Below are 25,422 nucleotides of genomic sequence, written 5' to 3'. Positions count from 1 at the left end.
ACATGACAATGACACAGGAGAAAAATTGGAATTTTAGCACAAAAAGCAAAAGGAATCAATAACCGTGACACCAGTTTGACAGCTCTGTTTGGTAATAATATAAAGAATATACATGGCAATGATCTTTAAAGCAAACACAATGGCGGATTCAATGTGTAGGTGTGACCGAGGTTCCATGGGGAAAAAGGAATTTTCTATATCTAAGGAAGATGAGTGTGGATCTTTTTTGCCAAATAAGTAACGCTGTGATCACCTCTTTGCTCTGAAAACAATCGTGCTCCAATCCCCATCATTCTTCTCACCGTCTGCCTGTCTTCTTTCTCTATCATCCCTCTCACTATCTATCTTGCTCCATTCTTTACATTTCCTCACACTATCTATCTATCCTGCTGCAATCCTCTTCATTCCTCTCAACGTCTACCACTCTCCATCATCCCTCTCATTATCTATCCATCTCCATTCTCTTTCATTCCAGTCACTATCAATCCTGCTCCATTCTCTATCATCCCTCTCATTATCTATCCGGCTCCATTCTCCATCACTCCTCTCATTATCTATTCTTCTCCATTACCTTTAATTGCTCTCACTATCTGTCCTTCTCCATTCCTCATCATTCATATCATTATCTCTCTCTCTCTCTCTCTCTCTCTTAGTTCTCTATCATTTGTCTCACTACCTATCCATCTACATTCCCCATCATTTCTCACTGCTTCATGCCCAGTTATCCTTCCATCATCTTTCACACTACATCGTCTATCATTCATCCCACTATGCCCACTGGGACATGTACAGTTGATGGTGTTCAGCACACACATGTTATATGTGTAACTTGTAGCATAATGTTGAAGTTTACATACATCAGCCAATGTACTGGGGACAGTGAAGAGAGTTCAGCTACAAAATAGAAAAGGAATATGTCTGGCTTGGAGGAGAGAAGGGAGATCTGATAGAAACATTTAAATACTTAAAGGGATTTAACAAAGTACAGAATGGCCATTTATTTCAGAGGAAACATGTTGGAACAAGAGGTCATCATCTAAGACTGGTTAGGGTCAGAGTCTCTACATCAGGAAAAATCGGCAGACTAGATGGGCCGGGTGGTTCTTCTATGATATTCTATGTTTTTATAGATAACTGTTGTGTATGATTAGCCGATTGTGTAGTGTTGGTTGTGGTCTAGGGTAAGATGGCTGCAGTGTACGGTTAGTTTTCAATGGTGTTGGATGGTAGTAGTGTAGGGTTAGATGGCTGCATGGTGAAGTGTTGGACGGTAGTAGTGTAGGGTTAGATGGCTGCATGGGGAAGTGTTGGACGGTAGTAGTGTAGGGTTAGATGGCTGCATGGTGAAGTGTTGGACGGTAGTAGTGTAGTATTAGATGGCTGCATGGTAAAGTGCTGGATGGTAGTAGTGTAGGGTTAGATGGCTGCATGGTAAAGTGCTGAATGGTAGTAGTGTAGGGTTAGATGGCTGCATGGTGAAGTGTTGGACGGTAGTAGTGTAGGGTTAGATGGCTGCATGGTGAAGTGTTGGACGGTAGTAGTGTAGGGTTAGATGGCTGCATGGTGAAGTGTTGGACGGTACTAGTGTAGGGTTAGATGGCTGCATGGTGAAGTGTTGGACGGTAGTAGTGTAGGGTTAGATGGCTGCATGGTGAAGTGTTGGACGGTAGTAGTGTAGGGTTAGATGGCTGCATGGTGAAGTGTTGGACGGTACTAGTGTAGGGTTAGATGGCTGCATGGTGAAGTGCTGGATGGTAGTAGTGTAGGGTTAGATGGCTGCATGGTGAAGTGCTGGATGGTAGTAGTGTAGGGTTAGATGGTTGTTTAGCGTTAGTTGTTTGTGGTGTAGAATTAGATGGTTGCTGTGTAGTGTTAGTTGGGAGTGCTGTAGCATTAGACGGTGAAGTTGTGTTTAGATACATAGTATTTAGTCTTTCAGGATGAAGAGTACTGCAGTTTTAGATGTGGGTCATGCAGTAGACGTGGCTTGTCTAGGTTTTTCATGGACTTAACATTCTGTTCAAAACCATACGAAAATACAGTTTTCAGATTGTACTGGCTGAAAAAAAGGCAACCAGGCAATGGTTGTGATCAGTGAAGTATCACACAAAAATGTGGTCAAGTTCGTGATCAAATAAACAACGTCTTAACAAGATTAAATTAACTTTTCCACAAAAAAAAAAAAGTGGGATCTAAAACAGCTAACTGTACAAAAACATGCATTGGGGGTACGAAAATCCAGAGGGTGAAAGTAATTGAAGGGAATCACAACACAGGAGCGGAGACGGTCTCAGTATCAGAAAACACTTAATAGTGCGATAAAAGAAGGTGGGAAGATTGCAGGTTGCATATAGAAAAAAACCAAGGCACAAGAAAGATATCTCCTAGAATATTGTGCCAAGCTTTTGAGACCTGAATTTTACCCAATTGTTATATTAACCTCTTAAGGTCAAGTAAAATATGCTAAAAAAAAATAAAAAAAATGAGCTGTAGAAGCTATCACTTGGGCCATTGAACATTCAGCCACAGTGGTGATTATGATGACTGGTAGCAATTTTAACAGATGACTTACCAGGTATGTCATAGGTCCCGTAGGGCCATTTTATCATGATGTACCTGGTATGTCATTGGTCGCAAAGAGGTTAAAGAAAGGAAGGATCAGCAAAAGAAAACAGACCATCAGAAGAAGAAGAGATTGTGTGAAATTTATGCTTCAAAATACAAAATAATTTTCCATTTATTTTGCATAAATTGGTGGAATCGTGCTAAAAGCTTCCAGGGGAGGTGGTGAAAGAATTGATTTGATGGAGTTCTACAATGTTTAGGAGACAGACACAGCTGTTCAAAGGAATAAATAACATGACAATTAAGGCTGCAACTTGGCGATAGGGAAGTGGAAGGTCAGAAGTGATATTTGGTTTTTCTTTGCTGTCAAGATCCAGGTTTTTAATGGATCCACCAACATTATGAAAGGATTTCCTGGATCCCCACCCTGCTATTGAGATCTATACCAACTAACATGGTTTAGTGAATGTGTTATATGGTTATACGGGTACGTTCAGGACTAAGTAATAGGTAATTATAGATAGGTTACTGCTGGAAGTCCTGCTAATATGGACTACAAGTCCCAAGATGTCCTTAAAAAAAACAAAAAAACAATAAAAAACTTTCCCCGTGACAGTTTTTAGCATACTGTGTATTTTTCCCCATTATTTCTCAGCATATGACAAACCACACAATCAAAGCATCAAAAATGAAATATTTTCCATAAAAATTTTTGTTCATATACATTTACAATATGGTTAGTATACTGCCACAGGGTTCTTTCATTGGCTCCCACCTCCACAGTGCACAGGTTGGGGCAAGAGAGGGGGCAATTGTGGCCCCCTGTTAATTTTTTAACCTTGCAAACATCTCACAGGTTGGTGAACCTGCCAGCTGTTTCGTGAGCGTTAAACATGCGAGGGCATGCAACTGGAGTTGAGTCTGGTCAGTCGAATTAACCCTTAACCCCACCGACCACTTGATGTCTTTGTGTATAGACCCAAATGTCTGATATGTGCATGTTTGCATGAATTCTTGTTCTTGTCAGTGTAATTATATATATATATATATATATATATATATATATACACACACACACACACGTATATATATATATATATACACACACACACACACACATATATACTATAACTCACATTGTCCGCTTTTACGAATGACTACCTTCCATAAGCCATCTGCTCAATCACCCAAAATTCCATCAGCCTCGCAGGATGAATGTCAAAGGGGACACAGACCTCCAGCCCCCCAAGTTTCTGTGCATTTTATAACAGATTCTATTATCTTCCATCCGTCGTGGCAGTGGAACGAAGCTGCCCGTTCTCCGGCGCTATGAGAAGGGGTCACAGAAAAGCAATGAACGTCCATGAGTTGGCTGCCCATTGGGATGACCTTCGCTCAGCTTGGCTCAGCTGTGATAACCTGGCAAAAATACAGGCTTTACAAATAATCCCCAAAAATCCTTTTTTTTTTTTACTGGGTTGGGTTACTGTTCATGCTGACAGAGTTTTAATGCAGCGCTGAGAGATACATCAAAAAAAATTTGATATATTCAACAATACAAGAAGTGGAGCCAGTCTTTAGTAAGTTCCTGATCTACTAACACAGGGGCATTTAACTAATCTTGGACTGGCCAGAGGGGCAATTGCCCCCCTGACCCCTGGCCCGTCCGTCCGTCTCTGCTTAGATCTGTATCGGAACCAGCATATCTCATCAATCTCCTCTCCCTTCTCCTAACCAAACAACAGAAAAGGTTTAACTTAACGGGGAGGAATAATCATATAGGTTATACTTGCTGCTCCCGAGATACCTAATTAAGGTGAGTTTTTAGTAAAACTGTCTCAATGTCGGTACCTAGTCTTATTTTGGGTATAGAACCGTAGCTTTAGCAATTCCATTTCTTACACCTACTTCTTGTCAGCAGTGTATAGGAACGGTACCAAACATATTGTGTAACAGCGAAGAAGTAACAGCTGTATTCTGCCGAGCTAAAATATACACATTACAGGAATCAAATATTTACGCCTTAGAGGAAAACATGTTGGGGAAAAAATCTGGCATTAAATTTATGGTGTATTTATTAATTGTTTTTGTGCGTCGGATAAAGCGTTGCAATTTGTTATCATCATATAAAGAATTTTAAAGGGATTCTGTAGAATCCCTGTATATTTGTAAAATTGACCACACGAACATTTAAAGGGACCTTGTACCCTTCATGTGCCTTAAAGTGCATATAATGGCTGGAGTGTCCCATAGTTCCTCCTTAAAAAATAGAATATAAAAGCAAATAGCAAGCTCTGTACATTTATTATACTGTATACGTCTGTCTCTTTTCATTTGTGTGTCGAGAATAAACATAGCAGCCATCTCCGCAGACCGGTGTTTCTATTCTTCTGGCGTTTAGGACAACATTGTTTCCGTCTCAAAGTAACTGTATCAACAGATGGGACTGGAAGCGGAGTTTGGAAGCGATAGTAAGGGAGGATGACCTGTTCACCAGGCATTTGGCCCAAATGCGAATCTCATGCTATTCCCACATTCCCTTCTTTAATTTTATCCCAATTGTTTGCAGGCTTTCCAGAAAGACCGACATCAGCGGTGCAATAGAATACGTTTCATACAAAGACCACCAAACATAAACCCTTAAGTCTGTTTTCTGCGTTGCTTGTTACATAAAAACATAATTAGGAGGCCATTTGGTCCATCTAGTACGCCCTGTTGCACACCTCCTGAGTGTACCAGTAGCTGCCCCGCTGTCCTACTTTTTCCGACAGTGGGGATCATGGACCAGTTCTGATCTCCCCTGACAGGCCCAGGGAGCTGCAACATCAATGAATGTCTGGGCTGATGCTCTTAGGTATGCTGGGGCTATGATTCTGCCCCAACCACGCCATGTTGGGGGGGGCAAAGTCATTGGTCTTTGTTGTATGTTCAGCATAGCCTCATGCATATTACATGCTTTATATAACAATGCATAAGCCTGCATCCCTTCTGCCCAGGGACAGATTAACAATGGGGGCAAATTGTTGGTGGTAAGGGCTTGCTGATTCACATTGAGATTGGGGCAAAAACCTTTAGCCTGATGACAGCCTGGAGAATGAGCCAGTATCGCCGGCCATTAGTTATTCTTGAAATTGGCTAGAATGCCAAACTTCAGTTCAGACATTGGCTTCTGTTGGTGTCGATGCCGACACCTTTTGGAAACACTGAATAGATGAAACTAGATCCTACGCTGTCAATTCTGACCCCTCCGATGATCCCTCTGCAGGCTGATCAGTCACAGCGACCTTACATATAAAAATATTATCAAATGAATTCACTATCCATATACATTAATGTATGGGTCTATTTTCTGTATGTTTTTTTTCCCATTATTCCAAAATAATTTTCCCAATTTCAGTAAAAAACACTGTTTTCTAGAGTAATAAACCTTACATTTTAAGTTCATCTCCAATAGGAAAGGAAACTGTGAAAAACATAATTTTTTTACCTTGAATGTCATCGTTAAATGTACAGTATTTGTTGCGGTATTTATTCAGAAGACGGAAGGCGTTGGAGTTGGCGAAGTCCTCAAATTGGATCAAGCAATTCATCCCGTATCTGGAAAGAGATTGAAAAGGGATTATGAGAAGGTAGTTAGAATACACGGATACACCAAACAGCGATAGGGTCTCACCGTAATAATATTTCTTATCCACCACCATTCCAAATGGCCACGAGGGACATTAGTTTTGGGTTAGAAGTGTGACAAAAGTCTATCAAGTTCAACCCACTGTTGACCCAGAAGAAGGCAAACAAGTGGATGTGGATTCTTTATTGTTCTTACTGTAAAGAACCTTTTTTTCCCCTGCTTTAAGTGAAAATTCCTCTCTTCAAGTCTTGTTGTTTATTCAGTACTGTACGAATGATCGGGTCTAGTTTCATTTCATATTATTTTGGCTTTTAGGGCTGTAGAACCTTGTCATTCACTCATATCAAACGTTCTGGGAGGAAAGAGGGATTTCAATCCAAAAGAGAGATCCTGTTCTACACTGCGGTGATCATATAGAACGCTCCCAATCGGGGCTTTTGCTAATTAATATTTTATATTGTTGATATGCTTGAATGCAGGAGACTTAATTACATGTATCTTTAAATAATGACAAGTCAAGGTTCCATGATATTAGATCCATTTAGTGAACACATTTGGTAAGAAGCTACATGGATTCTTCATGTTGGGTCATTAAAGGGTTAATATGTTAGTCTTGAGGTCCGATCATTTAGAAAGTTCTGAGGTGTCCGTATTAATCGTACTGAATAGGGTATCTAATATATATATATATATATATATATATATATATATATAATTCTGGAAAATATAGAGGAAGACGACTTTTTTGGTGTATTAGCTGAAAATGTTGTAACTCCATCCGTCGGTATCAAGCAACTCCCAAAACTCAATTTTATTGAGTTTCTTGCCCAGAAAAAAAAACCAAACAAAAAACTCTTTATTTGCTTAAAAGAAAAAACCCAGAATATCTAGGGAACGAGAAAGAATTTCTATTGAAACTAAAATAAGATCGAGTTATTTTCTCAGGTTATGCAGAACACCCCCCCCCCCCGAAGTAATCACGACACCCATTCACAGATGTTATCAATACGAACTCGATATCGTCAGCAAACCGCACAAGATGATAATGGATTAAAATTATAATACGAGGACAAGGAACGATCTTCCACTGAATCGCAAATGGAAAAAAAAAAGCCCATAAAGGTTCTATGTGACGAGCGTTTTTATGCTCGGATGAGTTTAAATTACCGTTCTTCAGAAAGGACAGAAAAGAAAAAGATATTTTGCTTTTCAGCCGTAGGCGACGCACACAAGACTAGCATTCATTGCCGTTTCTTCTATTGACGCGCGAAGTGAACACATTGCATTGACTACGGCTTGAAAGCAGAAACCGATACCGTACGAGATTCATTTAGAACACTTGTCCCCAAAAACTTCTATTCACGCCTCTCGGAGCTTCTCGGTTTACGTGCTGGCGACATGTGGCGGGGGTTTTTTTTTCTCTTTTTCTTTCTCTCGTGAAGATCAGGGGAATGATGCGCCGGGTCATCTCCAAAATGATGGCTGGAGCAATTTCGCAGGTGACTTTTAAATGAGCCTTTTTAATGCTATTCATCCCAGAATATATGACGATGAGGTCATCAGCGGCACAAAGGGGTCACTTTATACTCGCAAAATAAAATGAGCAGAGAACTTGACAAAGAAAACTATGTAAGTTTTTTCAAGCATTAAAGAGCGTAAAATACTATATATATATATATATATATTAAATGTTTTTAATGTACAGTGTAGGTTTCTCTTTAATATAAAATGTCCATAATACTTCAGAGAGTTATATTATTTTGCTAAGTATTATAATGGTTATGCAGGAAATTAAATTCTATTCTGTATAATAAAGCTACATTAAATAACGGGAGATGGTGTTCTTAATGTGCGGTTGATTGCCATATTATTTCTAATAGTTCTCTGAAGCATACGGGCTATTAAAGGCCTGTCCATTAAGGGAAACGCCAGTCCAAAGGAAGCAGACCAGCTGGACCAGGGATGTACAAAAGATGATGTAACGTGATGTCATAACATACATAACAGCCACGCTTTACTAACGATATTTTAAACTGCTTAAGCTAACAATATTTTTTTCCTTTTATGTGGAAAAAACGAGAGGCATAAACTTGTATATTAGACGTATAATTATTGCTCCTTATTAATTAGAGGCAGGGCAATTGGTGGCATTAACTGGAGGTCAAAAAAGCCTCAGTGGGTGCAGGAACTACTGTGTAGCCCTCAACTTTTCTCTTTATTATTTTCACACCTCATGTCATCAAGATTCTTCAGAGGAACGTTAGCATTGGAGATGTAGGAACTCCTAAGCATCTAACATTCCTAATCCCTTATTCCGCTCCACCAGTCCATGGACATCTTAGTTGTCCTTCAAAAATTCCCTGGAGATCATAATTTCCAGTTCTTATTTCTGCTCTTGAAGTTGGCCAAGACTTTGTCTTCTACGCCGTTCTCTACTACTACTAGTTTAGCTTTGGACTTCTTAAATTCTGGTAATGACCATCGATATTCTTTCGACTATCCTTACGATTGACTGATAACATTCCGTATCACAATCTTCTGAAGCGCTTGTTCTTCCCATGATTTCCAATATTTGAAAGAATGAGGTTTCAACATCAACTAGCAGATAAAAAGGATGCACCATATGAAACATTTTACATAATAATAGAAACGCCGCTGAACTATCTAATAAAAGTATTTACTTCCTTTTCCCCCTTTCACAGGAAATCAGAGCTTGGCTCAGGACATAGACAAAAAAAAAAAAAAATACACGATTGAAAGCAAAGCCAGATCGTTGTTATGCTTATCCGGTACATTTAGATCCAATAAATCCCATAACCAAAAAATAAGCGCCAAGAAACTGCCATTTTGAGATGTAAGTTATGATTCGGTATTGAAGCAGAATCTGGTTTATAGTTGGAAAGACTACCAGTAACGCTGTGTTTAGTTACAGTACTTGGCCTCGTTTAATTCTAAATAAAAAAAGAACTTCCAAGGTCTTGAGAGGTCTTCAAGGTTTCAACGTCCTTTGTTCTATAGACACCCATCCCTCCCTAAGACATGATTAATATATATATATATATATATATATATATATATATATATATATATATATATATATATATAAAACACTTTTGTGCGATCCAGGGGAGTATAAATCTAAATTCTCCAACACTGACTTCTTGAACTTAAGAGAGCGTGAGTGTGGTTCTTTTTATTGAGTGATAAGTGACTAAGGATTTGCGAAGGACAAGAATGTCGAGACGCAAACTCAAATTCCCCTTTGTTTACCAGACAGGTCAGTGTGGCCAGGGATTTGGAAATTCCGCATATATCGTTTGGCTAAACCTCAAAATGTTTTGATAATATGTATCATATAAGACCATTTAATGTTGCGTAACAACTATCCCGGATGTCCACTGTTGAACTAATGGCGTTTATTACTGACGGCAGATGACGGACACCTACAAACGTGAACCGCAAAAGATTCCTTAATATAAAGTGGTTGTGTGATACCATATGATAGGCTTATGAGAGCCCACGATTGTTTAAAATCAAGGAGGGGTGAAAAGAGGCAGTAATGGCTCTCTTGTAGTATTAATTGTCGCATTATTTACCCCAACAGTAATTAAAGGTTAGTGATTTGAGGAAGCAGAGAGGGTAGTAGATTAGTGGAACTGCCTCCCAGCAGAAGTAACACAGGCTAATACAGCGAGGGGATTTGAATATGTATGGGAAAGGCATATGGCTTCTGAATTTAAGACAAGGCCAAGGATTGATTAAGGTCTGAATCTTTACAGCAGGTGAAGTTGGCAGACTGAATGGGCCGAATGGACGTGCCATAAAATTCTATGTTTCTTTAACAAGTTTCTTTTTACATCATACTTAGTAATGAGAATAGCACAGAAACCCAGAGTAATATGGGGCTTTACCTTCTAAGCGCAGCTTACTTCTAAGCCTGTTTTGTTCGCAAAAATTAAATAAAAGCTGGGGGAAATAGATGTTTTACCATTAAATTATTGAGAGGAAAAAAAAGTAACTTCAAACTATTGTACGGCGACATAAGGGTTATATCGTATGGAATTTAGCTGCAATGCAGCCCTACGTGTCTTCCCTGCAACCAAAGGGATAATAAGAAAGATGTAAATCAGTTGAGGGTCTAATGAAATAGAAATGAAGATAGCTTCAATGCTCCTAATTGGAAGCAATGCCTTACAGATGGAGCTGCTGAAACAAAGAAATCTGGTTTAATTAATCAGAGCAAACAATAATTAACCGGACTCTTCAAAACCCAAGCGGCAAACAGCCTCCTCGAATAGTCAGGGGTCAGGCCAACGACAGAACGGAAACAGAGTGCTCTGTACTACAGATAAGAATACGTTCTAGCCTAATTGCTAACATGGGTTGGCAGGATATTAAATTAGAAACAGCATCATGCAGATGTAACATTGAAAGCGATCATGACATGTTCCTTTAGGCAATATTTGGACTATACAATGTAACAGGAAAAGTTCCAAGAAAATGTACAAATCACCATAAAAGTGTTCTTGGTAACGAGGTATGAAGCAGCGACAGGCTATTAAATTCTATGTTTTCTTACTCAATTATATAAAGTATACAGTCCGCCTCTCCTCGGTACGAGCTTTGCTGACCAGGCCTCATAAAGCACTTCTTTAAAGCAGCCTCCACGCACACCCTCTGCCCCCTGCTTGGAGGAACAGGGGAAAGACTGTCCACGTGGTGCGCGCCGTGGCTCTGCCCTTTTGCAGAAGTACTCCGGGACGCCTGGTCAACAGAGCTGATGCGGCTGAAGAAAGAAGACAGAAGAAAGGAGGCAAGAGAAGAAGTAGAGCTGCGGGAAAGGAGACAAAGACATGGAAACGGTCGGCAGAGAAGGTAGGGGGACCTTAAGCAAGAGGGAATTTCCGGGACACTTGGGACATCTGTGTCCAAGTGTGGCACCCACTTGATGAGTTGTGTCCTCACTAAGTCTGCCACTGCCTTTAGCTTAATCCACCAAATCATGTTAGACTGGGGGCATACTGGTCTACGTATACTGTGCCAGAAACCTTCTTACAAACCTCAAAGAAGGATCATTCAATGGATTAAGTCTCCTGTTGTGGTCAACCACAATTTGTAAGTAAAAATCCTGATGGTGTACCACTTTATTCTAACTTTATACTAACCACAGACATTGTGGTGCAAATGACCAGCCCTTCACAACTTGCACAGACGTATCTTAATCTTACTGTCGGCTAAAATAGGAATTTGTAACAAACTTCCTGGATTCCACCAGGAGTGTCGCAACTGCGTAATTTTCTTAGAAAAGCTATTTTTAAGCGAATCTCGGCACAGAAAGACCTGAAGTGTCAGCAAGATGGAAGCTCAGCATAGAGTGAAACGGAAAATAAATATTAATTTTATATTAAAGTGAAAAGAAAAAAAAAACAACCTGATTAATGTGTTAACTACGGCTATAAAAATTAGAATTTGGGATAAATTTGAAAGTGGCAGGTCCCCTCAAACGATAATCAAACACGGCTGGGTTGGATGTATTTCAGGCTCCCATGGGGTAAATATTGACATTACCATGACAACGCACATGGGTACCACTCAGCAACCGTGTTATCTCCTATATTAAAAGTCAAGCCAAACTGTATCCATAATTCTCTCATCATTGGTTAATTGAACTAACAAGTTAATATCTTTGATAAACACAAGTTCCTTTGCTCAGAAAGCATTTTTTTGGACAAGAGTATGAAATTGTATAATTTGTCGCCCCCCCGGGGGGGGTGATCAGGGATGCAGCTGTTCATGATGAAGTTGGCTGAATGTCAAGCGGTTTTAAACCCCCGTAGCCGATGTGGTGACACAGCACATCCCTCTAACACTCAGCACATGGTTTTCATTTTGCCGTAGTAATTGGAAACAGGGAAAGACACGGCCCGTAACGCAGAGCTCTGGGAAATCCCATACAGGAAAAAGAGAGATAAGCATTAGTGATTCCCACATACAAAGGGAAATTCCTCATCACATCACGCTGTAACATCTTCAATAACAAGGATCAGAAAAAAATATGGAATGAAACATAGTTACAAAGTTAATCAAGAAAACCAGAGAAGAATAATAAAGGAAAAGTTTGGGCTAACTTATTCAAAGGATTTTTCTTAGTTGAGTCAGGATACCCTACTGCCCCTACTGAAAAATTACTACATAGTTCTGTTTTTTGAAGGTTTGTTAAGGGGGAGTTTATTTTGAGTGCATTTGTGTTTAAAGTTTTCTAGAAAAAAAAACTTTTTTTGTCCTTCTTCTAACATCGTTAGTGGTGCAAAACTTGAATGGCCTCCTCCTCCTCATCAGCTATCTTGGATGGGGTTCACCGTTGAAATTGTTGGCGTGGGGCAGCAGGACCAGTGGGGGCGAGGGCAAGATGAGGGCAGATTGCCCAATGTGGTGCCGCGCAATGTGCTGGTTACAAGGGAGATCTCCGATTCCCCCAGGTGGCCAATTTCTACTATGGAGGACTCTAAGCATGCTGTTCCCAATAACCTGAGCAGCAAGCATGGCAGCTCTGGAGGGTGGCTGGGGATACTGTCAAGCCAAGGTAGGTGCCGATGATAAAAAGTCAGGGATTTGGAGGCATGTAGTTATATCAAACAGGTGCTAATGATCAGCTATGTGGGAGGAATAAAACTGGGCAGAAACAGCCACATTCACTAGGTGACCTAGGAAGATATTTTGATATCCAATGTCATACACCATGGCAAAACCGAGCACAGATGTTATGTCCAAGTTCTTTGGAAGAAGCACATAGAAACAGGCAACGTTGAGAACCGTAGTCAAAAAGGTTCAGCAGTGCCATCAGCTCTGCATTGGCAGAAATCAGTGGGACCCTGCTACACCCATCTACTGCTTGAGAAAGTTGGGTCAGAAGTGTCCTTCATGAAAGACTCGCAGCCAAAAAAACATACCTCCGAAGTGGAAACAAAGCCAATTGATTCAACTATTCACAAAAACACAGGAACTGAGGTGCAGAAAGATGGCAGCAGGCGCCCTGGAGGAAATGCTTTGCTGTAGCAGAAGGCAATTTGTTCACCGAAGGGCTGGAGAGTATTACTTGAAGACAACTTTCAAGCATGGTGGAGGTGTTCCTTGCAAATGAAGTTGGGGATTTTGCCAGAATTAATGATGGCATCAATGCTGAGAAGTACAGACAGATACTTATCCATCATGCAGAACCATCAGCGAGGCATCCGAGTCCCCAACTTTATTCCGCAACATGACAACCCCAAACATACAGCTAAAGCCATTAAGAACTATCTGCAGTGTAAAGAAGAACAAGGAGTCCTGGAAGTGATGGTTTGGCCCCCACAGAGCCCTGATCTTAACATCATAAAGTCTGTCTGGGATTACATAAAGAGAGTAGAACTGTGGTGCCTAAATCCTCAGAAGAACCGTTGTTAGTTCTCCAAGATGGTTGGAACAACCTACCTACCGGGTTCCCTAAAAATCTGTATGCTAGAATAGATGCTGCTTTGAAAGCAAAGGGTGGTCACAACAAATATTGATTTTAATTTTTTTTTATTTTTTTTTATTCTGTTCACCCACTTTGCATTTTGTTAAATTTAGTCTGACGTAGGAGCTGTGTGGTAAATTATCATTCATGTCTCCACAGTATGAAATATATAAGTTTGGTGGGAAAAAATCAAATCTCTCCAAACACAAGTAACCAAAAATAATATATTTGTTCTTAGAACTCATATATATAGAAAAAAAGTACAACGACAGGAAACGGAACATTTTGCTGACCCTACAAAAAGAATAGGAATTGTTGAGGGCCTGTGAAAGATCAGAAACACGGGACGACGCTTGTCAGAAAGTTTATTTTACATATGTGCTGTTACGCTATAGAGGTCTAAAGAACAAATCTACAGAAACCCAAACCAAATCAAACAAAAGACATTTTACTTGCCAAAAAAACGGGGCTATAGTTTGACGCTAAGCGATCCCACATGGCCATCGGCTTCATTGGAACTCTATGCTGTGTTTGGTTTGTGTATATTCAATGTCATAGGCAACTACAGTTTACTTCTGATCTAAGGATCCAAAGACCCCGTTTTTTGACATTCTGAAAATGCTTTAAAAACATTAAGTAAAACTTCAGATACACAAAACTGTTGTTTCTTGGATTTTAATCTTTATTCTGGTTTGCTTCGTAAACCAGGAAAAATGTAAAGTTCTAGCTTTCTTACAGCACAGAAACAGAACAAAACAGAAATAAACTATACCTAAAAATGTAAAGAATATACCAAATATGATATCTTTAATGGACGAAAAAAGATAATATATTTTTCATTCCAAGGCACACCAAAGAAATAATTACATATTTAACTTTTTCCCCAAATTAGACTTATTCTTAAAAAAAATAATTCAGAATTTAACAGCAGGGCATGGGTTACATTTCAGGTCCAGGTCAGGGAATTACAGTCCTGTAAGTACCTGCAGTGGAATCAGCCAGTGTGCACTAACCATAGCGTCTGCATTGTACCTCACATAGTATCGATCCCCAATAATGAATGGTCACAGTTATACCTTACTATCATACCTGGGAACTTCTGGGCTCCGGCTAAGTGGAGCCTTCCCTTGTGGGGCACAGCCAGGACTGCACAATGACCGCCCGCTGACATTGATGGGAGTTCCTGCTGAATTTGATGGGAGTTCCCGCTGAATTTGATGGGAGTTCCCGCTGATGACAGTGGAAAACACCCAGTGGCAGAACTACCGGGGTCGCAGGGGTCGCGACTGCGACCGGGCCCCGGCTGCAGGGGGGCCCAAGCCAAGGGGCCGCCCGAAATCTTTTTTCCTTTTTTTTTTTTTTTTTTTTTAAATAAGGCAGGGGCGTCCAACATACGGCCCGCGAGACCTCGAGGTGCGGCCCGCGTAAGATCGGCAGCCAGGGCAACCGATCTTACACGAGCCGCACCTCAAGCCCTGCTACTTACTTGTGGGAGGGTCTTCCGGACTGCACAGAGGAAGTGGAGTTCACGTGACATCCTACTTCCTCTGTGCTTTAGCAGAGAAGGCAGAGGGAGGCCGCGCCCCCTGCTGAAGTCTGTGAGCGGGATCGAGGAGCTGCAGTGCAGGTAAGGGGGTGGGGAGGGTGTTTGAATGAGTGTGTGTGATTGAGGGAATGAATCTGTGAATGAATGATTATATGAATAAATTAGTGTGTGTGTGTGTGTGTGTGTGTGTGTGTGTGTGTGTGTGTGATAGCATGGATGTGTAAGTGCTGGAACCTAGGCATGATCAGACTGTGATTGCTGTTAGCAATCACACTCCTATCATGCCAAGTCAGCCAGTACATGCTGAAACCTGGCCAGCTGCCCCCCTTGTGTAGTGATGCTGCCAGCAGTATGGGGTCTGCACTTACAGCCACCCTGTACCAGCGTGTATTGGCTGACTTGGCATGATAGGAGTGTGATTGCTAACAGCAATCACAGTCCCATCATGCCTAGGTTCCAGCATTTACTGGATGGATGTGTAAGTGCTGGAACCTAGGCATGATGGGACTGTGACTACTGTTAGCAATCACACTCCTATCATGCCAAGTCAGCCAGTACATGCTGAAACCTAGCTAGCTGCCCCCCTTGTGTAGTGATGCTGCCAGCAGTATGGGGTCTGCACATCACTTACAGCCACCCTGTACCAGCATGTACTGGCTGACTTGGCTTGATAGGAGTGTGATTGCTAACAGCAATCACAGAGAGCACAGTCCCATCATGCCTAGGTACCAGCATTTACTGGTTGCCTGGGTATGATAGGAGTGTGATTGCTGTTAGCAATCACACTCCTATCATGCCAAGTCATATTGCTAATTTTGTCCAATTGTGTGTTACCTACTTTTATTAAACATGTGAGTTTTTATTATTATTTTTAAAGGTGGGGGTCATTTTCGGTTTTGGCTAAGTGAGCCCAGAAATCAGTGAGAGGAAGAGTAAAGGTTTTGTGTCATTTACTTTATTGTAATCTGCATATTTTATTAAAGGCCATATTTTTTGTCACAGTGAAAAATGAGTGCGGCCCGCGCACGTATACAATTCTGATGAAGTGGCCCACTGCAGAAAAAACTTGGACACCCCTGGATTATGCCCTTTGTACATGCGCCCCTTTTTCTTTGATTTTTTTACAGATATGATTCAATATGTAAATTGAATTTGTTGAATTTGTTGAAAAAAAATTGTTGGGTAAAAATCATGGTTTTTTGGGGGGGTGGGGGGGTGAGGGGGTGGGGGGTTGGGGGGCCCTTAACAGATTCTCGCACCCGGGCCCTGAGGCGTCTAGTTACGCCCCTGAAAACACCCCCATTTAAAGGAAAATGGGCGGGGAGTGGGGTGTGCCAAGGCCCCGCTCCCGTAACCCGGAGGAGTCGGGTCTTGACCCGGAGAAGCAGCGCTCACCTGGTATGCTTATTATATATCAGTACTAATTAGATCCTGTACCTGGGATGTGCCTACTGGACACACAATGCAACACGCTACATGCTTACACTTGCAGCGCGTGGCCAGAAGTGGCAGTTAATGGAAGAAGCCCACATCATCCCACCAGATGGACCATATGGACCTGGTCCCCCAGCACCCCTGAAGATACGCTATTGCATGCCTGTGTACCTACTTGTTGGTCACTGCTTGCATAAACTCCTCGATCAGTTCATCGTACTCCTTCCCCCGAACCCGCTTGTGTTTCAAACCAATATACAAGGGATCGTTCAGAAGGATCTGAAAAAAAAAAGAACAGAAAATTAAAGTATAGGTCAAATATTTACAGGTCAAAATGACATTTAAACAGAGCGTCTATACCCCTACCCTAAATTTAACTGATCACCACATATCTTATATGATAGAGCACACAAACTTAAAATAAAATATATGTTTTTAAACATAGGTTCCATAGGAGCAGCCATCTTAACTGTTTGTTCTTAGGATCTCCATGATTATTCTTCCCCAGGAGCTGAAAGGATTTTTATAAATGCTTTTCCTAGAGATGATGATCGAGTGTTCCAGGTCATAGGTTTTCTGCCCTCCTGAGGCCGTATTTCATCGCAGGATAATAAACAGCTGTTGTCACAGCTGATCCATCCAAATAAAAGGAACCCACACGTCTTACATGGGCCTCCTCTGTTCCTCTTCATACAATGATGTCAATAAAATAATCAAAACAGGAAGGCATCCAATAACTGTCCGCCATCATTAGCTGGTAATCAGAGGTACAATTACTTGCGATTATTCACTTATATAAACAGAGTGAACGTTGCACACGCTGCACATCTGTGTAACATATTCCCCACATTCTAGAGGGTCGCTTTACTTGTTGACTTGGTGGGGCAGCCATCTTGATCTGATTTACATGGTTATTCTCTCTCATTAATTCACTGAAGTTCATGCCTCCTGTAAGTGTCATAATGATGGTAAGGAGCATAATAAATATTTTTGGGGAAACAATTTTTTTTTTTTTGTATGAAAGTTATACAAAGTGCAAATAAAGAAATGGCAAAGGAATATGCAACCAACCAACCCATATTAAAACAGAACCAGCATACAAAAATCAGCTCCTGCCATGGCTATTTCTTTGCTGCTACAGGTACGGGTACCTATAGCTCTCAGTCTATGGGTAGGGGTACCTATAGCTCTCAGTCTATGGGTAGGGGTACCTATAGCTCTCAGTCTATGGGTAGGGGTACCTATAGCTCTCAGTCTATGGGTAGGGGTACCGATAGCTCTGTCTATGGGTAGGGGTACCTATAGTTCTCAGTCTATGGGTAGGGGTACCTATAGCTCTGTCTATGGGTAGGGGTACCTATAGTTCTTGGTCTATCAGTACAGATAACTATAGATCTCAGTCTAGGGGTACAAATGCCTGTAAAGTCTATGAGTATTGATTCCAATAGGTCTTAATCTATAGTTCTGTGCACCTACAGGTCTATTTCCATTTGCATGTATATTTATAGGTTTATGGATACATGTACCTGCAGATCTCTATAGTTATAGATGCCTATGAGTAAAGGCACCTATAGGTTTCAGTTTATTGGCACAGATACCTATAGATCTGTCAAAGAGTATTGATTCATATAGATCTCGATCTATGGGTCTGTGTACCTACAGGTCTCTGTCCATAGGTATGTAAAGTTTTGTAAACCTATGAGTCTTAGTTTATGGATACATGTACCTGCGGGACTCTGTAGTTATGGCTCCACTCCTGCTCACACTCAATACCAGCTACTAGTTACTACTGAAGGGTCACATATTCACATATTATGTGACCCCACTGGGTCCCATGGGTATAAGTACCTGCAGGTCTCACACGATTTCCCATATGGCCGAGTATACCATGGGCATTAAACCTGAGGATAATGGGAGTTCCTGCAGACTTTTGAGTCTGATCAGACAAATGCTGCACTTCTTCAAATGGATCGAAATGTTTGACTTTTGGACAAGCTGCTCGTGCTACTGCAGCTGTCAGACGGACAGACAGATGCATCTGGTGATTTTTCAGGTTCCTCTCTACTTTGTATTAATTTCAGACATTATAGGGATTCTAGATCTCTATGCTACCTACACAAATATAAAAAACACTATGGATTATTCCCATCCATAACGCACCATTCTAGCTGGCTATACATGCAAGGTGCCACCTGTGATCGTAGATATATCACAACTCACCCAAGTGGAACTTAAATGCATGGATCAAATGGATATGTATCAAACATAACGACATGAGGAAACTATGGAGGTAGCATGCAAACAACTGCAAATTATGTCTGGTTGTTTGAATAATAGGGTAATTATTAAAATCTACATTTCCCCAATAAGTGAGAAATTGTAATGCCATTTAATGTCCTTTCCTCTAAAATGTAGTATTCAGTTTTTCTCAATCCCCATGTGTTTTTCTAAATAGGAATTCCAAATATATTTATTATATGTACTATCATATATGCAGCCATTAAATTGATGTGCATTTTTTATCATCTCTTTTTTTTCTCTCTCTCCCACTTTTTTCTTTCAATCCCTCTTTCTTCTTCACTTCCCTCTTTTTTTTGTCTTCCTCTTTTCTTCTCCTTCTCGTTTTTGCTTTTTCCTCTCTCTGTCCCCTTTTTCTTCTCTCGCCCTGTATATTATCAATATTATATTTAATCTATTATTTCTGCTTATTACTCTCTCTTGGCTTGTAACAGGATTTCTAGGATTCCATCAGTGGTTAGCAAAGGTTTATTCAGGGAAACATTATTTCAGTCTTGTTTTCTTAGCTAGGGCTGCATTTTCCTAACCAAAGATGGTTTGAATTGAATCCTCTCTCTTTCGGTTCTGATTTTTCATATAAAAAAGCTGTAAGTATATTTTGGTGCAAGTTTTCTTCTAGAAATATAGTTTGATGGTTTAATTGCTGTTGTGGTAAAGAATATGCCATTGCCCACGAAGGAGACAGTCAGGAGTAACCTGCAACTATTTCTGAAGTTGCGGCATTTCACATTGTCCCCAACCCCAGTTATGAAATCCCACCTTTTCACCAAATGTTTGTCCCTAAAATAAAACAAAGTGTACGAAACCTTTAAAGGAACCAACATTTATAGGTTAGGAATCACATAAGCGTTTAGAATGTTGGATTATTGACCAATTTGTGCCCATTAAACCAAAAGCACATTTGTGAGGTCAGCCACTGATGTTGGATGAGAAGGCCTTGCTAAAAACCGTGTGGTGTCCACATACTTTTGGTCATATAGTGTATATTTCTGCACGATCTGAAGATCTAAGATCAGACTAAGAACAAGGTAGCTTCTGTTATTTTATAAAATAATTCCCCTATTGCACCTAGGGGTCTGGGATTAAGCCTTGATGATAAGGAGAGCCCATTTTACCAACTTTCCACCCTCACATTTGAAGGAATGTACACAATTATTATCAGGAACCATACCTCATTGTCTGTGCCCACGTCTAGAAGCACAGGTAGACATTGTTGAGGGTGAACCCCACCGCAGGCTGTGTACAGGGCAAGTTTTCCCACAGGAATGCCCATGCCGTAACTTCCCAGGTCACCCAGACCCAATATACGCTCGCCGTCCGTCACTACAATTGCCTGCGAGTAAGCAGAAGGAAGTATTAAAGTATTAAAGATATAATGCGAATAGGAGAATTTGCAGTAATGCTCTGGTGGACAAGAATTTACAACAAAGGTCCTGCGGCGATAAATACTTGTTTATTACACAGAAGAATGTTAGCTAACAATATGGTTTTTTGATGTGTGCTGCTGTTAAACTCCAAAATGGGTTTCAATTATGTTTTGCATGGACTCCAATGAATTTTACTCCCGCTGAAGCGGTGTTATATATATATATATATATATATATATATATATATATATAATTTACCTTTTAAATAGGGGTGTTTCCTGAGATATCAGCAAGAATGCCCACCGACATTAACGAGACCGCCCACCGACTTCAGCGGGAACGGCCACCGACATCAGTGGGCAGTCCTGGCCGCGTCCTGCAAGGGTAGTCTTTGGGTAGCCGGAGCCCAGTAGTTCCCAGATATGGCAATAATGTCCCCTTGCTGACACTGCGCACTGGAAAATGACATCATTTCCTGGCACACGGTACAGTGAGGGGGGGCCGTGGTATTTACAGGATGTGGCCTGCATCTTCCTTACTGACACTGCGCGTGGCCTTGAGTAGGGGTTAAATGTGACAGAAGACTTTAAATAACCAAAATCATGACTATATTAAAATGCAGTAAAACCAAAAAGGACTTCAGTATGTATTTAACATGAATACAAAAGAGTACATTTAAGAACAAATCATAATCAGTATACATTAACATTTTGGCAATTTTGAATCTCTACTGACTGAAGTTAAAGGGGAAGTCCCATTGAAGAAACTATTTGTCTATTTGAGCATAATATACAGCATTGTATACATTGTTCTTATCTAACCAATAAACTCCCTTTATCTGCAGACCAGGGGGCCACCATTGTTGTCAGTCATGTGATATTTTTGGTGACTTTCCCTGCATAAACATCACACTGAGTTGATTCTTGATGGCAATGCTAAAGATGTCCAGTCTTCCATAGACTTTCAGTAGTCCTTCTGGGCATGGGTGTAGGAACCCCTAAAAATCTGGGGGGGGACAGCATTTTCCCCCATCAGATCCCCACTTTCTCACACTATCTACCCCCTCTCCCCCTCTCACACTTTCTTACTATCTACCCCCTCCCTACTCTCCCTTCTCACACTATCTACCCTCTCCCTACCCCCCCTTCTCACTAGCTACCCTCTCCCTACCCTCCCTTCTCACTAGCTACCCTCTCCCTAACGCCCCCTTCTCACTAGCTACCCTCTCCCTACCCCCCCTTCTTACTAGCTACCCTCTCCCTACCCCCCCTTCTTACAAGCTACCCTCTCCCTACCCCCCCTTCTCACTGTCTACCCCAGGGGTGTCCAAGTTTTTTCTGAATTCATCAGAATTGTATACGTGCGCGGGCCGCACTCATTTTTCACTGAGAGAAAATATGGCCTTTAATAAAATATGCAGATTAAAATAAAGTAAATGACACAAAACCTTTACTTTTCCTCTCACTGATTTCTGGGCCTAGAAAGTTTTGTGACTACAAATTCAGGACTCAGGATAATTAAAAATGAAATAGTTCTATTTATTCTAGGGATGCACCAAAATGAAAATTCTGGACCAAAATATTCACGGTTCACTTAGCCAAAACCGAAAATGACCCCCCACCTTTTAAAAAAATAATAAAAACTCACATTTTTAATAAAAGTAGGTAACACACCACAATTGGACAAAAAAAAATAGCAATATGACTTGGCATGATAGGAGTGTGATTGCTGTTAGCAATCACACTCCTATCATACCCAGGCAGCACGTACATGCTGGTACAGGGTGGCTGTAAGTGATGTGCAGACCCCATACTGCTGGCAGCATCAATACACAAGGGGGGCAGCTAGCTAGGTTTCAGCATGTACTGGCTGACTTGGCATGATAGGAGTGTGATTGCTAACAGCAATCACAGTCCCATCATGCCTAGGTTCCAGCACTTACACATCCAACCAGTAAATGCTGTAACCTAGGCATGATGGGACTGTGATTGCTGTTAGCAATCACACTCCTATCATGCCAAGTCAGCCAGTACATACTGGTACACGGTGGCTGTAAGTGATGTGCAGACCCCATACTGCTGGCAGCATCAATACACAAGGGGGCAGCTAGCTATGTTTTACCATGTACTGGCTGACTTGGAATGATAGGAGTGTGATTGCTAACATCAATCACAGCCTAGGTTCCAGCACTTACACATCCATGCTATCACACACACACTCATTCATTCATATACTCATTCATTCACAGATTCATTCCCTCAATCACGCATACTCATTGAAACACCCTCCCCACCCCCTTACCTGCACTGCAGCTCCTCGATGCCGCTCACAGGCTTCAGCAGAGGGCGCGGCCTCCCTCTGCGTTCTCTGGTACTGCACAGAGGATGTGATGTAATGTCACGTAAACTCTGCTGGGTTCCGGTTCCTCTGTGCAGTACAGAAGACCCTCCCACAGGTAAGTAGCAGGGCTTGAGGTGCGGACCGCGTAAGATCGGTTGCCCTGGCTGTCAATCTTACGCGGGCCGCACCTCGAGGTCTCGCGGGCCGGATTTGCGGCGTTTCTATTGGGGGGGTTCCTACGGGCCTGGGGGGGATTTCTTAATTATCGGTCCCCCCCGCATGAGTTACTGGGGGGGATCTGTCCCCCCCCCGTCCCCTCCGGTTCCTACGCCCATGCTTCTGGGTGACTAAAACTGAGTCTACCATAAGCATACCTGGGAACAGCCAGGACTGCCCACTGATGTCTGCAGGCGGTCCCGTGACATCAGTGGGTGGTCCACTGCCATCAGTGGGCGGAAAACACCCCCATTTAAAAAGGAAAATGGGTGGGGAGTAGGGGCAGAGGATTTGGGTCTTGACCGGAGAACCAGAGCTCCACCCGGCACTCTCCGGGTCAAACCGGGAGAGTTCCCAGGTATGACCATAAGGCAGTACGTCGGGGGGTCTGTCTAGTAGATTGGGATAAGATAACACGGCAACAACTCATAAAAAATGGCTAATATGCAGCTGCCTGAAAACATTATATAAACACTAGAATTGTTTTTTAATCTGATAAACAAAAAAAAATTAACGATCTACAACAGAGAAATATAAGCCACATTTCAAAAGCCGCCATGCGGCAAGAAGAATTACCAGGATCGATAACGACTATTTTTGTTAAAAGATATTTTTCAGCAGGAGTAGGTAACTTCTATCTTCCCAGCTGCTTTTGAACTCCAACTCCCAGTACCATGAGGCAGCCATGTTTGCTGTGTATGATGGGATTGGTAAATATCTATATTCTCGCTGTGTTAATGTGTTCAGGTTCACTGCAATATGTAGTCATGGGGGGGGGAAGACAGGATAATACATAAGATGATCAGAATAGGGTTTGTTTTTTTAGCGAGGTGCATAAATAGGTAATGGGCGCGGAATTATCATTATTAATGTCCTTTGCGCACAATTTCCAATGTATATGCCCTATTTGTTCTGCACATTTCCTACGCTGAAACATCTCCAAATGGCCCAATTACGGTGTTTGTCATAAAAAAGCTTTTACCGTCCCGGACGTCTTAATGTACGGTTCATAATATCTTAATCACTGATCTTTGGATGAACAGTTAATCACCGGCACGCTGGATACTTCCTTTCTCCTTTGAGTCTAACTTTTTTCTCTTGTATTTTTGGCCATTTTCCTATTATTTTTTTTTCAAGCTAGGGATAAAAATCCAAAAAAAACAACATAAATCTTATTTGAATTTTGTTTCCTGTTTTTCTTGGCAGAAAACGCTCGTGGCCCCTGCGGGCAGGTGTTGCATTTGAAACCGCATCCGATATGGAAGCGTTTTGTGGAACGGCACATGCGCAATCCATTTGCTTACCAATAGAACATTCTGGTTGCTACAATTCTTACTAACAAAAAAAAAAAGAAAAAAAAGGTTGTTTTTGTCTCGTCTTACATTCAGGAGCCATATCCCTGTCCCATACGTGTTTTAAATATCTCACTGTATTAACCTGCCAACAGTGCCGAATTTTCTTGCAACAGTCCTGTTTTTTGGGTCCTGTCCCATCAAATTCAGGTTGGTCTTGGCATAAAAATACTGCCTGTGCAGAAATACTGAAATATTTTTGGCATGCATCTAAATGCAGAATATTTCCACTTCTATATAAAAAAAAAAGTTAATCCTAGGACCACAGCTTGGCCTCATTACACATCACCTGCCGAGGTCTTATTTATTATCGGCCGAGAAGTGGAGTCCCAAGGGAAACCAGAGGAATAATTCAGTTAGAGCTTTGCCCCTAATATTGGTCTTTATAATTATGGGCCACTGGTGAGGTTCCTGATTAGATGAAGTCCCTTCTATAAAGAAATACCCTTTAGGAGAAGGAATGGTGGTGGGGAGGGACAGCTCTAAACAAAAAAGAGTATTGTAGTGACGAAAAGATGATACAACATTTAAGGATATAACTGATTTTCTTAATTTTTTTGTGACATTGTTCATTAAACTAACCGTTCTGCGTTGCTAGATTGTGAAGTAAAGCTCTTACCTTGATATCGTCTTCCGGCCATGAATTCAGCATGGTTGCTATATGGCCTTTATCGTGTATAGTAATGAAAAGACCACTGAAAATGAAACAAAAGTCATATGAGACCAATGTATAGCATTGGTGGATTATTCAGGTCAAAAACATTTTTACATCTATACAGCAAGGCACTTTCCTCTCCATGGGGTCTATAACGTACATGGGTGAGCCTAGGGTTACTGTCGCCTGGGTGCAGGATTTCTTTGGTGCTCCACCAACACTCAATCCCATCTTAACTCACGCACATACAAACACAGAAACTCACTCTAACACCGTATGCTAACACACACTTACTCTAACACCATATCCCAACACACTTTTACTTTGTGTGGCTTCAGATAATGATGCGTTGCGTGACCCCACTGAACACCTCAGTCAAAGGGGTGCAGTTGGTTTTGTGGGTGTGATTATATTATATTCCTTCAAAGTATGAGTTTCCTTTACAGTTCCACTTAATCTTCTCATTGAGTGGAAATCATTGACAGGTGCCCAAAATCAAACCAAAAAAATTTATATAAAAAGCTGC

At 41.3% G+C, this 25,422-nt stretch overlaps 1 protein-coding gene across 1 annotated transcript in view; it reads right to left on the bottom strand.

Moving 5' to 3' along the window:
* LOC149280621 (NADP-dependent malic enzyme, mitochondrial-like) overlaps positions 1-25,422 on the bottom strand; it is a 70,942-nt gene that overhangs the window by 12,203 nt on the left and 33,317 nt on the right. The window contains exons 4-7 of the mRNA XM_089500327.1: positions 24,861-24,936; positions 20,138-20,299; positions 16,844-16,947; positions 6,053-6,162 (exon numbers count right to left, since the gene is read on the bottom strand). Coding sequence (XP_089356453.1) covers positions 6,053-6,162; positions 16,844-16,947; positions 20,138-20,299; positions 24,861-24,936 — 452 coding nt within the window. The remainder of the gene's footprint in view (positions 1-6,052; positions 6,163-16,843; positions 16,948-20,137; positions 20,300-24,860; positions 24,937-25,422) is intronic.

This window comes from Sceloporus occidentalis, unplaced genomic scaffold (assembly GCF_023333645.1).
Source record: "Sceloporus occidentalis isolate IW3139 unplaced genomic scaffold, rSceOcc1.0.p SCAF_151, whole genome shotgun sequence".
NCBI classification, from domain to species: Eukaryota; Metazoa; Chordata; class Lepidosauria; order Squamata; family Phrynosomatidae; genus Sceloporus; species Sceloporus occidentalis.
This window is presented reverse-complemented; position numbering and strand designations above follow the sequence as displayed.